Source organism: Eubalaena glacialis, chromosome X, assembly GCF_028564815.1.
Source record: "Eubalaena glacialis isolate mEubGla1 chromosome X, mEubGla1.1.hap2.+ XY, whole genome shotgun sequence".
Classification (NCBI taxonomy): Eukaryota; Metazoa; Chordata; class Mammalia; order Artiodactyla; family Balaenidae; genus Eubalaena; species Eubalaena glacialis.
The window spans coordinates 9,277,963-9,293,189 of NC_083736.1; the positions used below are offsets into that span (position 1 = coordinate 9,277,963).

Genomic DNA, 15,227 nt, shown 5'->3' on the forward strand with positions numbered 1-15,227 from the left:
TAAAAGCAATAGGTGGTCTAAGAATGTCTAGGTGTTAGATAACATTCTCCCTTTCTAATAAAGATCAAGGCAAATCATAGAGTAAAACTGAGTACTAATTGAAGTATCCAATAAGAGTGCACCTATGTTTGCAGAATCAGACAGCATCAGCCCTTTTTACACCTTTTTTTAAACAGTGGGAACCAAATAAATGCAGGAAGTCTTTATAACTGTGTCCCGATGATAAGGTTTCACTCCGCAGCCATCCTGAATAAAAACAGCTATTAAGGTTTTTTTGAACCAGCTAATCTTGATAAGGTTCAAACGTTTCCCCAACAGAGGTCTATGAACTGCCACTCCCTTCAAAATGAATGAATAAAAATGCATGTGTACCATCAACGCCAGGGTTTACATAACCCTTGTGCTGCCCAGAGCACAACTGGGCCGTGGCTACCGCAAATACATGTGGGGCTTGTGTTTATCCTTGTTCATAAATACTTCTGGAGGGCAGAGTGCCAGCTCTCATGTACCTTTTCCAGGCGGCTGCAAGCTCAACCATGCGGCTGTCATTCCTGAGATGGATGTTCCATTAGAACGGCCATGCAAAGAGGGAGCATGGAGCATTCACGCGGGAGCTAAATTCTGTGCTGTTTCAATTAAAAGCGCTTTGCTAGAGAAAACACAAGAGTTGGAATTACAAAATTACCACAACGTTCAGCTAAAAAATACCAAACAGGATGTTCTTTATTTGTGGTTGTGTATGCTACTAACGACAAGAACACCAAAATCCTCTCTGATCTCATTATCGATGCACCTTAATTTTCTCCTGTTAGGTCTCTGGATGTTTTTGACATAAATGGTCAATGGAGACAGGAATGTTCCCATTGTGCCGGAAGGACAGAGGAAGTAATTTAAAAGGTGTCATTTTATGGAGAACAGGTCAGTGGTTGCCCGGATTAGAGTAGGCGCCAGAGGTAGGATGTAGGGTGGGTGTGACTACAAAGTGGTAGCATGAGGGAGCTTTTTTGTGATGATGGAACAGTCCTGTATCTTGAATGTGGTGGCAGATATGCCAATCTAGACACATGATAAAATTGCCTGGATCTCTCTCTGTGTCTGTCTCTCTCTCTCCATCTCTCGGTCCTTCCCTCCCTCCCTCACACATACACAAAGGAATGCATGTAAAAAACCGGTGAAACATGAACAAGGTGTGTACTCAAGTTAACAGTATTATACCAATGTCAATTTCCTGGTTTTGATATTGTACTGTAATTATGTGAGATGCTATCATTGAAGGAGGCTGGATAAAGGGTACATGGAATCTCTTGGTTCTACTTTGGCAACTTCCTGTGAGTCTAGAATATTTACAAAATGAAAAGCTTTTAAGAGTGTCATCTCAAGCCAATGCCATTTTAACAGTCAGCCACTGTGCAGTGGTTCAAGCACTGAGACTTGGCAGTCAAACCGACAAGGATTTGAATCCCAATTCTACTACTTACTAGCTGTGTGACCTTGAAACAGATCTAAACTCAGTGCCTTGGTTTCCTCATCTTGTAAATGGGGATGATAGTAGGACCTACCTCACAGGGTTCTTGTAAGGATTAAATGAGATAATATGTCCAGGGCTCGTGGAAAGCATTCAATAAATATTGGCTATTATAATTATTAAGACTGCAAGTCAGCCTAAATATTTCTAAGAGCTCTAAGTTATGGATTAATTTTGCTGACATTCAAGCACATACGGTCAGGCATGTGCTCCATGTGACCAGGGATATGGGGCTTAGAGGGAAAAAAATTTATTACAGTTTGAATTTGCATTAATAAATTTAGACCAAAGCATTTCTGAATTAAGCATGGAACTTCTCGATATTAAATTAATTACAACGTCTATGTAAATATATACTGTATAATACGTGAAGGGTAAGTACTTTAATAGGCTTGTGATGTGAATATTCTTAAAGACGTGCACATCATATGTAGATGGAGATGGTCTGACACATTACTAGTTTAAATGTGGTAATTAAGATAACCCACAGGGGAGAGGAAAGAGACATTCTAAGTAGTTTGGGAGTCCTCTATATTCTCAGGACTTTAGGGTCTTTCATAAAGTAATTAAATCCCAAACAAGACTGAACATGCATATGATGAATTTTCTGTTTGCCAACTCTCCCCCACTTCTGCCAAAACAAGACAAAAATTCCTGCCCTTCTCTGCGTTGGTCTGTGCCCTCTGAGACTGACCTCAATGGATTTGTTGGGTTTGGTAGAAGGAGATGAGTGAGCAGGAAGACCAAGAGGTCAGAGTATTTACCTATTGTCCCACGCCATCCTTGCTTCTTTATATTTTGCCCTTGCTGCAATCCTCGCTGGGTACATTTCCAGGGTCCCTTCTAGCGAGGTTGGCAGTCATCGGGTTCTGGTAACACTGGACTCTCTCTGTGCCCACGTGCTAACAGCGTCCCCGCTGCTAATTGCTGTGTGCCTCACCACCCCTTATTGATTCTTGTAAACCTGTCGACACATCCATAATAGTCCGTTCCTTAAGTTAGGCCTTTTTGAGTGTCCCATCTGTTTCCTGCCACATCCTGATGGATACAATGCCCTTGCCTGTGAGTCAGCAGCTAAGGTGGGACAATACCTCATCTTTTGAGATCCAAGTTAAGACTGTGTTTTACATTTTGCTTAGACAATCAAAATGACATCATAATGGCACTGTTACAGGTCATGTGCATAAAGACTTACAAAAATAATACTATGTGTGACCATTTTCAAATTCCCCCAGCAAACTTGACATTCCATTTTCTTGCTAAACGATTATTACTCTGTGGATCGAATTAAAATGGCACCACCAAGTACAGAATCCAGAACGATGTCCGAGAGTCCTGTCCACGATGGGCGGCACCCACCTGGCACAGGGGAGCTCAGCAAATACACAGCTGAGGCACTCCACACACTGGTGACATGCTTCTAGTCTCTTCATTTCACTTGGATGGACACCTTTCTTTACCAGAGATTTCAGTCAGCTACAGAAAGGGGTCATTCAAAAAATATTTTTAAAGTTGATTCATCTGAACATCTTTTGCTGTTTCCATGGCAACTTTTCCCCAAAGCCATAACTCCAAATTCTTCTGAAAACTTCATCTCAGAAATCTAATGTATTTGGCACTCCTAACACTCAAATTTTACTCTAAAAATTTAACTTAGAAGAGTTCTAAGAATGTGTCAAGCAACCAAAGAAATGGGGAGAAAATCCTGACTGGTTTTCATTTCAAAGGGTTATGACATCTTTCAAGGAAAGAGCCTTTAGTAACACTGATCATATTTGAGTGAATAAAGTAGTCTTATACGTTGTGTATAACTTATCCAAACTGAGATGTATCTCATAGCCACATCCAAGCAGTCACCACAAAGACAGAGAAAGCAGTACCATATAAAGATGGGTGGCAGTCCTTATTGTTTCATTTGATCTATCGTTGTTTTTAAGTATTCAGAAAGTATTTAAGAATAAAATAAATCAGAATAGTTGATCTTTTGAAAATAAGGTTAGAACCAGAAAATCTGAGAAGGTACATTATACTAAATTAACTGTATTCGTTTGTAAATGTTGGTGATTTTAGTCCAAAATTTTGCAAGCACCTAAGACCTTTAAATCTATTTACTCCCCATTATTTTGGAGCTTACAATCTAAAACAGGCCGTGCAAATTAACATTCACTGATGTGGCCGGGACTTGAGAAAGTGCTCCACAATCCTTGTCGGTGGCAGATAGGCCACCAACACAACTGCCACCCTGGGCTGATCGGGAAGTTGTTTTCGTTTATTTATTTATTTATTTATTTGCAATTGACATTTGTTCATTTATTTACCCTTCATCGTGCAAACCCCACTCCTGTTTCAAGGGAATATATCATTATATAGAATTATTGGTCCATAGTTCACGTCTCCCACTATGAACTCCCTAATGGGAGATCTTCCCTCTCCCCGTTAAAACTAACATGAAATCATGTGACCTGTTCCAGCCAATCAGATGCTCCCATATAAGACTTTGCCACTCTAAGAAGTAATACAGAGATGCAAGGATAGTTAGAAACCATTTAAGTCTGAGTACAAATGATAGGATGATGAAGATCATAGCAAATTTCTCTAATTTTTAAAATTTGAAAGCAAATGAAGCACTTATTCTTTTAAATCCAATGCCTTTGAATCCAGTTTGCCTCCTTAGCAATAGCAGTGGGCAATGACTCAAACCTGACTGATCTTATCCCTCTGTCCTCCTGGGTGGGCGAGGGGCCCGCATTGGACCAATAAGCTGTGTCTTGACTGGGAGATTTTTAACCAGGATGGAATTGAGAGAGAAGAGTTGGGAGAAGCTAACTTCCTCCTCCTTCCTTTTGTTTTTCTTTCAGTGCTTTTGCATTTCCCCCAGAGCAGGTCAGTCCACATCACATCCTCAATGACTGACTGCTGGACAGAAGCGGGCCCTAGCTCCTTACTCACATACAGTCACAGATCCAACATCCAAGCACGCGGGCTTTCTGAGAATCCCTCACATCCTAGTTGGGAGATTATGATTCCTGATATTAGAGCCAGGACTATCAAATTTAATAAACTGGTATTCCAGCTATATCAGAATAGAGGCAGTGAATTGAGATAAGACCATTAGACATTAATAAATCAAGAAGTCAGCTAAAGTCTGACACAAGAGAGAAGATAGGAAGCGTTTAAAAAACAAGATCCAAGATTACAAAGGGCATCAGAGTTGAGGAGTGAAGAAGCAAAAAGCCCAAGGCAATGAGGCTTCTGGAAGGGCCACCATCACCCTTCTCAGAGTAATCACCCTCTCCCCCGCAGTGTGAAACATCATGTTCATAACCATGACTCACATCTGGAATAGGTAACTCACATTTTTTCCAACTCTTAAATAGCAGGGAAACATGTATAATTCATTTTAGAGAGCACTATACAAAATGAATCTCAAAAACAGCAAAGATTTTGATGTCTACAGAGATATATCTAAGGCAAGGTTTCTTAATCTCAGCACTATTGACATTTGGGCTGGACAATTCTTTGTTAGGTTGTGCTGTGCATTGTTTAGGATATTGAGCAGCATCTCAGGTCTCTACCTACTAGATGCCAGTAGCACCCCTTGCCAGTTGTGACAACCAACAATGCCTCCAGACATTTCCCAGTGTCCCCTGGTTGAGAATCACTGGCTTAGATTACCTAGAAAATGGATGCTGAGGGACATATTGCCAGACCATGCTATGTAGAGGAAGCATTCCTATGCCTCTTGTATCCTTAGTGGGTTCAGCTGAAATGAATACTAGGTTACAAAACAAAAGACCTCTCTGAAAACTTGTACTCCATTACCTCAGGGTCACCTCAGGCGAAGCACTGGATTGAACTCTCTGGATCACTTTGCCGCCGAATCCTAGGCTTTGTAGAGGCTTCTTGAACAGTAAGTGGTCCACCATGTAAATTAATTGATGGTTTCCAAACGTGGCTGATATCAGAATCACTGATTCCAAGTCTAGGCCTTGGAGATTCTCATTTAGTGGAAATTGGGTGAAACCCTGAAGCCAATATGTTTTGCAATCATCAGCTGACGATGAGTGAAGCTTTGAACCCGCTGGTATAATCTATTATAGGTAAAAACACCTAGGCAGCCAGATTCATTTCCTCATAGATATTTATTTTGTGCCCATCCTGTACCAGGACCCATCCTAGGCAGTGGGGATATCGTGGGAAAAGAATGATTAGGTCCCTGCCCTGAATAAGCTTACACACCAGTAGGGAGAGTCAAACAATGTATAATGTACCAAGTAGTGGAGCAAACAATGAAGGCAGCATCTAGTGTGATATGATCAATGGTAACTGATGGGGTCAGAAGCACTTTGGAGAGAGCAGTCGGGGAAGGCGACTTTTTTTCCTACAACTTGTAGGATATAAAAAAAAGCCACACAAAGAACATCTGAGGCAGAAGAAACAGTAAGAACAAAGGTCTGGGGCAGGAAAGAGCTGGTCACATTTGAGGAACAGAAAGTACACTAATGTGGCTGGGCAGTGGTAAGCTGAGGGAGGATGTTAGGAAGCGGGGGGAATTATGTAGGACGACTTGGAAGGCCAAGGTCAGGGATGAAGGTATTAGTCTAAGTGTAATGGAAACCAACCAGAGAGCTTTAAGCACTGAAATGTCACAACTTCATTTGCTTTTTAAAAGGTCCCAACTGGTCCCAGGACTGGAATATAGGGTTACCATGTTGTCTTAGTGAGGACAATGGATGCTGCGGGTTTGGATTTAGGTAACAGCAGTGCAGATGGAAGGAAGAGGATGAATTTGGGGAGTGCTGTGAAACAGACCTGGCAGGGCTGGCTCAGAGATTTAATGTCGGGGGGTGCAGGAAAGGGAGGACTCCAGGATGACCCCTAAGTGTCTGGCTCGGGCAGCTTGCCAAGTCGCCAACCATTTACTGAGATGGAAAAGACCAAGAGTGATACAGGTGAGGGACAAGTGAGGAATCAAAAACCCAGTGAAGAGTGCATATGACTGGACAATAATATCACAATCAAGTTGGGACTCAGGTGTATTTGGTCCAGGGTTATCACAATGCGGGGAAAAGGAAAAGGAAATAATAGAAGTTTACGATCAGAAAGGACTAGGCAAAGGGTAGCATTTGTTTTCTTATGATTGACAGATATCTCTTCCATGCAACATCCAGGAGGAATCCGATTGTTTATCAACTAGCAGTGGTGCTTAAGAAGTGTTTGGAAGGATGGGAGAGGTGGCTTCCTAAGGTGATGAGAGTTCCAGAACAAAGAGGCCACATACAGAAAAAACTGAGTGCAGCAGAAAAGAATGCATATTGGAAGGTGGGGGCAGGTGGTAGGAAAGGTACCCATGATTAGTAGAGGTGCTAATTAAGGTGATTCAATAATCTCCCACTTATCTGTAACTTGCAAAATTTTGGCTTTCGTGAGGCGACAAATGACTAGCAAACAGTGTTATAAAAGTGAATTCTGAGCCATGCAGCAGGTCAGTACAAGTTCCGCTGAACTTCCTAAGATGTCTACACTGGCAGAGCTGATGGATGATAACGGATTCATATCAGCTCAGCCCTGCAACAGTGCCCAGTTCTGGGTGTCTTTGGAATTACCAAAGAATATCCTGTAATCAACACCATTGAATTATTAAGTGGACTTAATGACTTTAAAGTCTTTCAAACTCGAATGTTCATAGAAAGCAAACTTGGAAATTATCATATTAAGACCTCAACTGATTTGGGTGAAGAAAGGCTCCCTGGCAGGGTAAGCAGCTTAGCCCTTCCAGTGGGTTCCTTAGGGAGGAGGAAACTTAAGCAGAGCAAGGAAACAGTCAGCATTTAATGACAAGGCTGTGGTCAAGAGCACAGATAGTGGGGCAACTGCACCAAACAGGAAGTGATGTCAGCAACAGAGAAGCTCAGAAGTAGACCGGTCCAAGGGACGAAAATGGCTGCATCCTGACATCCAGACTCCACGGGGAGATATCCCAAGTCAGAGTCTAAGCCCCCTGCTTTTTGTCACACCTCCATGAACAGAACACACATCACCCATCCATAGATTTATCTTAGCCAGCGGCAACAGGAAATCTTCTTGTTTCCCTTTCAAAAAAGGGGGTGAAAATAAGTGTGTGCCTCCAGGGAGATGCTGGGGATAATAGTATTCATAAACTGTTCCAAAATGTCTCTGAAGAGAAAAACAGATACCATATGCTAACACGTATATATGGAATCTAAAAAAAAAAAAAAAATGGTTCTGAAGAACCTAGGGCCAGGACAAGAATAAAGACGCAGATGTAGAGAATGGACTTGAGGACACGGGGAGGGGGAAGGGTAAGCTGGGACGAAGTGAGAGAGTGGCATGGACATATATACACTACCAAATGTAAGATAGACAGCTAGTGGGAAGCAGCTGCATAGCACAGAGAGATCAGCTCAGGGCTTTGTGACCACCTAGAGGGTTGGGATAGGGAGGGTGGGAGGGAGACGCAAGAGGGAGGGGATATGGGGATATGCGTATACGTATAGCTGATTCACTTTGTGATACAGCAGAAACTAACACACCATTGTAAAGCAATTATACTCCAATAAAGATGTTAAAAAAATAAAAAATAAAAAAATGAATAAATTAAAATAAAATAAAAGATTAAAAAAAAATGTCTGATAATTTGTTCTAAAACTAACACTCATTCGGGACTTCCCTGGCGGTCCAGCGGTTAAGACTCTGTGCTTCCAATGCAGGGGGCGTGGGTTTGATCCCTGGTCAGGGAGCTAAGATCCCACGTGCCATGTGGCGCGGCCAAAACATAAAAAAAAATTTTTTTTAATTAAAACTAATACTCAGCGCAGTAATTCACCTGAAGAAGTCACCATACTTAATTGCATGGCTTGTCATGAAATTAGACATCTGTCACATGATCTTGGTAGACAATCAAGGTTTGTAATATTTTGTTTGTGGTTAATGGAAGAAGGTATATGAGGACTGTTGGGAAAGGTAGCTTACGGTAATCTTTAACCCAGGCCAAGTGACCTGACTTTTGGGGGTCAACAAAAGTGGGAGAACACTGTTAAAGCCATGATCATTGAAACTGGGGTGACTCATTATTCTACCCCCAGCACTTGTGCTGTGTTTGAGACTCTCTCTGAACCTCTGTGTTGGTCTCTCTCTAAAGTTTTGCATGTTCATTGTATAGAATATATATATATATATATATATATATATATATATATATATAATACTCAGAACATTTACTGTGTCTTCTCTTTCTCGATCTTATTACACAGTAAATGTCACATCTTCTTAGAAACATACATGAAAATCAGACAGACCAGGGGGTCTCGGGGGGAGCAATTTTGCCCCCCAAGGGACATACGGCACTATCTGGAGATACATTTGGTTGTCATAACTGGGGGTGGCGTGCGGCTATGGTACTGGCATCTAGTAGGTAGAGATCAAGGATGCTGCTCAACATCCTACGGTGCACAGGACATCCGCACAACAAAGAACTATCCTGCTCAAAATGTTCATTTTGCTGAGGCTGAGAAACCCTGAGAAAGACATAAAGATATGGCATTGAACTTAATGGATATTTAAATTTTGCATTTTGTCTATTCCAGTCCAACTGAAGAGCTATCTGGTCGTGTAATTCAACAATATGGATGGTTACGTTAAGTCACTGAAGGTACGATATTTGATTGTTGGTTTATTATGGTGACAAAAGAGGAAGGGGTGAGGATAATTTGGCTCATCTATCTCAGTTCTCTAAATGAGTCAGATGAGGTCTGTGGGATCATGGCACCTGGATAAAATTCCCCGTTCTGTCACCAACTGCACCTGTGCCACCTTGAACTCCACCGCCCTAAGCTTGGATTTCTTTAGCCACAAAATAGAAAACGTGTCTAACCCACCAGCCGGATTTGAGGCTGAAAATGACACAGACTGTGTCCAAACACTTTGCAACTTGTAGAAGACAATAATAATGAGAAACTGCAGTTCCTCTAGAAGTGCTGCCAGGCAATCATTGATTTGTGCATGTCACCCTTGACCCTCATACTCTAGCACCTCTGTAGCCCATCCAAATGCAGGCTGGCTGGTTCAGCGCCCTAAACATCTCTCAACTATGCTGACTGCTCTCAACCTCCAGCCCAGCTCGAGGGTAGGTCATCTCCTCTCATCTCTCCCTGGCCCAAGTGCCAGGATGCACACTCTAACTTCTCCCCACCCTCGACTCCTTCCAGGGACCAGAGCAGGATTTTCAAAATGCAAATCTGACCAAGTCACCAAAAGGCATCAAGGACGACACCCAGCTGGGAGGATGGAGTCACCATAAACTCCATGTGGGAAAACCGTGGGAGGAAAGGTTGGGAGGAAAACATTAGCTGCATTTTTGTTATGATGATAAAACAAGACAGTTGTGCTATACTTTGGGAAAGTGTTAAGTGATTTTATAAATGCAGGATGCTCTTATCTACTTAAGTGTTTGTATTTCTCTCTTTGTGACCATTAGGACCATTTAAAAAGATGAGTGAAGAGTTCATAACAACTCTTAACATTTTCACTATTTAATCGTCTTTGGAAAAGTGACCAAATAGCTGGCACACAATAGGCACTCCACAAATGTTTGGTGAACGAATAAAATGTGAGCCACTGATTTCTTACATGCAATCTCACCTTGGACAAATGAAAAAAGCACTGAAGGAAGAGTATTATTATATACTTGCCCCTGGATTATATTTCAGAGGAGGCAAGAGGTACTGAGGACACATGGAGGATAATTCTTTTCGAGGAAGGTAGACACAAAAAGCCCGCAGGACTCCAGGGCAATACACAGTGGGGCAAAACCAAGATGAGCGAAATAAGTGGAATATTTATGCTAAAAGGCAAAACAAGCTCTTGGAATGACCTAAACCACTGTAGGGGAAGCTGACGAAGAGTGCAGCATTAGAATAGATCTTAAGCCATAGAGAGTTATGTTAATATGAAAAACAATGGGTCACACTTAATAAAGAACATTCTTTTGACTTGTGACTGATACCGTGCTGCTGAATGCTGCTGCTTTATCATTCTAAAGTATGCATAGGAAACTTCAGAGGACCCAGGTGACTTCTTCCAACTTGAGAGCCAACATATTCCCTCTGGAATCTTCCTTTTAAGAGTCTTAAATCAGAAAATATGTATGTGGTGATCTGTGCTAGAATAAAGGGCTATTTCATCAGCATATCTTCAGAGTGCAAGAGGAGACATTAACATCAGTTTGACTCTAAGTTTATGCTTTTAGGAGAATGAGACAGCTGACTGAAAATAATTTTTAAATTGTTTTGTGATGCATTGGATGTATCTGCACAATTGAGGCAATAATCATTCATAGAATGAATAGACTTTTTTTTTTTTTAAGGAGCCAGGTCTCACCTTTCCTCCCTCACCTTGTAAATGACATTGACATCTCAGATTGCAAAGTAAAGGGCACCAGCACACAGTTCAAAATCTGAAAAAGGTAGTGCGGTGAAATGCTGATTAGACATAAAGAGCACAGACTCTAGATCCTTCAGTGCAAAGAGACCTCTGCCGAAAACGGGTTGTCCTGAATACCGCTTTAAAAGGCAAATCGCTGAGCCATTTGTGTCTCAAAAAAAAAAAAAAAAAAAAAACCCACATACAAGCATTAGTAACTTACTAGTGTCTCACTGGGCATTTCAAGGCAAGTAACCCTGGCAAAACTAGAGAACGAGCCATCATACGTTCCTAGAACGTGTGCCTGAGAAGGAACCTTAACGATTTTCTAACTCAGGCCCTCTTTTTTTCCAGCGCAGCAAAGTGAAACCGCTGAAGTTCGCAGCGAGCACAGCGGCCCACCCCCGGCTGATCCCGGACCCCACTCTGCGCCCCGGGAAACAGCTGGGGCAGCTCGGGGACCTCTGCACCTACCGCCCCTGTCCACCTCGACTCCTTCCGTGAAAACTTTCCTTTTTTTAATGTGGAGAGTGCATTTTGGAGGACACGAATTCCAGACAGATAACTGTCTCTGCCTTATTATCAATGTTGATAATTCTTGTCTTAAGTTTCTGCCTGCTTCCCTCCAGTTTTGAAAGTTGGCACCCAGCATGTCCAATCTCAACAGTGAAAATCATGTCAAGGAAAACTCAATAAAGTAGCAGATGCCAGAACAACTACAAGGCTCCGCGTCAAAACGACACATCTTAGAAATGTTCAAAGACTGGGGTAAACTAACAAGGACGCCTGACGGCTTCCTGGAGGCGGCGCTCAGAATCTTCAGAAGTAGCACTCATTCCTCAGAAACATCTTTATTTTCACTCTACTTTTTTTTATTAAGTCTTTTCTCTTTCTCAAAAATAAACTCAATCTCGAATCTGGATTTGGTCAGTCGGTCGTTAACCTTGAAATCTTGACTCCTTCTTTAAAGGAGGCAAATCCCACGAGCTTTTTGTCCGGTGTGTCCTGCGGTCCCCAGCGCCCCGTAGTGCCTGGCATACAGTAGGCCCCCAATAAATGTGGAAGATTTGAGTCAACAGGGAGAAGAGAGGCCACCGACACAAGACCCCCTGCCACCTTCTTATATTAATCAGAAAATGTGCCACACTGTGTCCCGCTACAAACTCCCAGGGAGTTTGCTCCCTTTCCAAGGAGCAAACCCGCGGCACCCCAACCCACCCTGCAGCATTTCTCCGGAGGGTCCACTGGCCACACGCTGCCATCACCAAGCGGCCCTGCCTCCCGTCCAGTTCTGCAGGGCATGTGACCAAAGGTTGAGTGGGCAAACCTGGGCCCAGCCCTGGGAGCCCCATTTCTCAGCCCTGGCCAGCGAGGCGGCGGCAGGGTCCGGCCCCCGGCCCCAAACGCAGTGACCACTGTGCGGGGCAAAGGACCACGGGCTCCGGGGATGGGGGCTCCCCTTCTAAGGGGCACCTGAGTTTCTGAGCAGATGACACTCGGGGTGACGCACGCGGCACTCTTCACCCACCCACCCCCCATACACACCGAGGACCTCTGGGGAGCCACGGATCCTTTCAACCCCGCGCTGTCGCCTCCCAGGCCGGCCAAGTGGCGCCCCCTGTCGCCTCTGAGCGCGCCGGGACACTCACCGCGTAGCGCAGCTGCGGTTTCTCGCGGTACACCGGGTCCCCCATGTCGCCACCGGGGAGGAGTGGCGGGCTCCCGGGCGCAGCCTGGAGTCGTGGCGCCTCTCCGGGGTCCCCCTATTTTACCGCCATCCTGGGGCAGCCCCCGGCCTCGAGCCCTGCTGCCTGCGCCCGGAGCGCGGTGCAAAGCGTCCCGGGCACCAGCGTCCCGCCGCGGAGCCAGCGGGGACAGGGAGGAGGCGACGGCGAAGGGGAAGGAGGAGGAGGAGGAGGAGGAGGAGGAGGAGGAGGAGGAGGAGGAGGGAGAGGCCGAGTCAGATTCGATGGGCGGGCATTTAATTCCTTCCGCTCCTGGCTGGCCCCAGTCGCGCCCGCCGCCGCCAGCTGTTGGGGGCTACAGCGACCGAGCGCGCCCACGACAGGTGTCAGGGCGGCCGGCGCTCCTAACTCCTGCCACCCCGCCCCTGCCCAGGCCCGTGGGACCCGGGATGCCAGGGCTGGGGCTGCTAAAGCCTTCAACACCAGCGAGAGGGCGAGCTTGGGTTTCCAAGAAAGAGAGACTTTGACTAACTTTGAAGGAGGTGTGGGTCTGATGCCGAAAGACGATTCGGAACCGGCCCGGCGAGGATGCAGTTTCAGTCTTTGGTCTCTGGAAAGCCTTCCTCCGGGAGAGTCTCAGTGGCGGGAACCGTAGGAGGGGGCAAGCGGAGAGGGACCAAGTAAAGCTGCTCGAGGGAACTGCTGAGGAGGGGCGACAGGGCTGGAGGCTTGCGGGGCCGGGCCACTTTGGGCAAACTGAGTCTCAGAGGGCTTGCAGGACCTGGGCGTGTCTAGGGAACCGGGCTGGAAGGGGGAGCCCTGGAAAATCTGCCCGAACTCTGCTAGAACTGAGGACTAGGGGTGCCAGGCTGGACCTGAGTTGGGGGCGGGGTGCTCAGAGCCCTCCTTTCTATGTCTTAGCAAATCGGGAAACAACACAGCAAGGATTTGGAAATAGAAGAAACGTCCACTATTTGCAAATTCTGCCAGATAAACCAAATCATTTTAGCACACACTGGAGATTCACAACACCACCTAAAACTGGCCTCTGCTCCGCAATCCCCTCGTGGAAGCCTACACTTTAAAACATCGTGAAGAGTGCCAAGGTCCCTCCCCAGGCCTGATATTCTGTGATTTACCTGCAGCCTCTCACAAGCTGCATCCAGACAAAGGTAGGGTCTGGGGCCGGAAGTAGAGACTCCAGACCCTGTGAAATCAATCAATCCAAGCCCAAGAGTGGTGGCTATCAAGTGGAAGATGGATTTGTGGGTGGCTTGTGTCAATTCTTCAGGGTCCCACTATACTGGACTCCCTGGGTGGCCCTCCACCTGCTGGGGAGAGGGCAAGGAAAATAGGCTGCAGCCCCTGTGTTTGAGTCCTTACAATTTGGTTGGGCGAACCACCCCACTGGCATAGAAGACTTTAAAACAGTTGGCAGCATAGTTGCAAACAGCAGTGAGAATGTGAAGCCAGGGGTGCAGGTATCCTAAAGAATCTACTACTAGATATCATGACAGTTCATCTGCCTGGAAAACTGTAAGATTATATCTACTAAAGCTGATCATATGCCTACCCTCTGACCCAGCAATTCCACTCCTAGATATATAGAGAAATGGGTGCCAATGGCCTTCTCATGTATAAGAATGTTCAAAATATCTTTAAGCAGAATGGCCAAAATAGAAACAATCCAAATGTCCATCAACTGGTGCGTGATGAACCAACCCTGGTCCCTCCATACAAGGGAATACATACTGCTCAGTGGTGAAAGGAAACTGCTACTGATAGACACAAGAACATGGAGTATTCTCACAAATGCTGTGTCCAGAGAAGGAAATCAGACTCAAAAGAGGACGTACTGTAAGATTCCATTTATTTGTTATGGAGTTGAAATTCACATGTTGAACTGAAATAGGCAAGTGTGATCTATGGTGATAGAAGCCAGAATCATGATTACCAAGATGGGGAAGTGGTGCTGACTGGGAAGGGGATACAAGGGAACCTTTTAGGGTTCTGGAAATGTTCTGTATCCTGATCTGTATGACAGCTACCCAAGTACACCCATATGTAAAAATTCACTGAGTGGTACAGTTCAGATTTGTGTAATTTACACCCTTCACTATGTGTATTTTATACTGCAATAACATAAAAATAAATTTAAACTCAACCCCCTGCCAAAACCAGGAACTTTCAGCCAGAGTGCTACCTGTCTTAAGAGAAAGTCAATTTCACCATTTGCCCAAGTCTCCTTCTCCCTGCAGCCTGCCTTGCGCAGATCACCTTTTCCTCTGCGAAGTGGGAGCAAACCCACTCACCGTGGAGGCCCACCCTGCTCCCCGACACGTCCAGGCAGAGCTGGAAAAACAACACACTAAAGTCCGCTCTTCACTTTCACTCTGCTCTGCTGCTGAAAGCAACCTTTAGAGCTACGTCCTCAAAGGCCCTCAGAATGAGGCACAGAACCAGCACAAGCTTCGCCACACAGCATCCTTAAGAGAATGCAGCTGGAGCAGCCAAAGGAGGGCGGGCATACACGAATGCCCCCATTTCGGGACCTCTGCTCTATTTAGAAAGAGGAA

At 44.9% G+C, this 15,227-nt stretch overlaps 1 protein-coding gene across 4 annotated transcripts in view; it reads right to left on the reverse strand.

Annotated features, from left to right (window-relative positions):
• ARHGAP6 (Rho GTPase activating protein 6) overlaps positions 1-15,227 on the reverse strand; it is a 485,829-nt gene that overhangs the window by 254,220 nt on the left and 216,382 nt on the right. Inside the window, exon 1 of one of the 4 annotated variants that reach the window (XM_061178424.1) lies at positions 12,616-12,933. The exons of 2 other annotated variants lie outside the window; for them this stretch is intronic. In XM_061178424.1, coding sequence (XP_061034407.1) covers positions 12,616-12,660 — 45 coding nt within the window. In that variant the 5' untranslated portion in view covers positions 12,661-12,933. Of the gene's footprint in view, positions 1-509; positions 554-12,615; positions 12,934-15,227 lie in introns of those variants that run through there. One more of the 4 variants, XM_061178429.1, reaches the window with a different exon arrangement.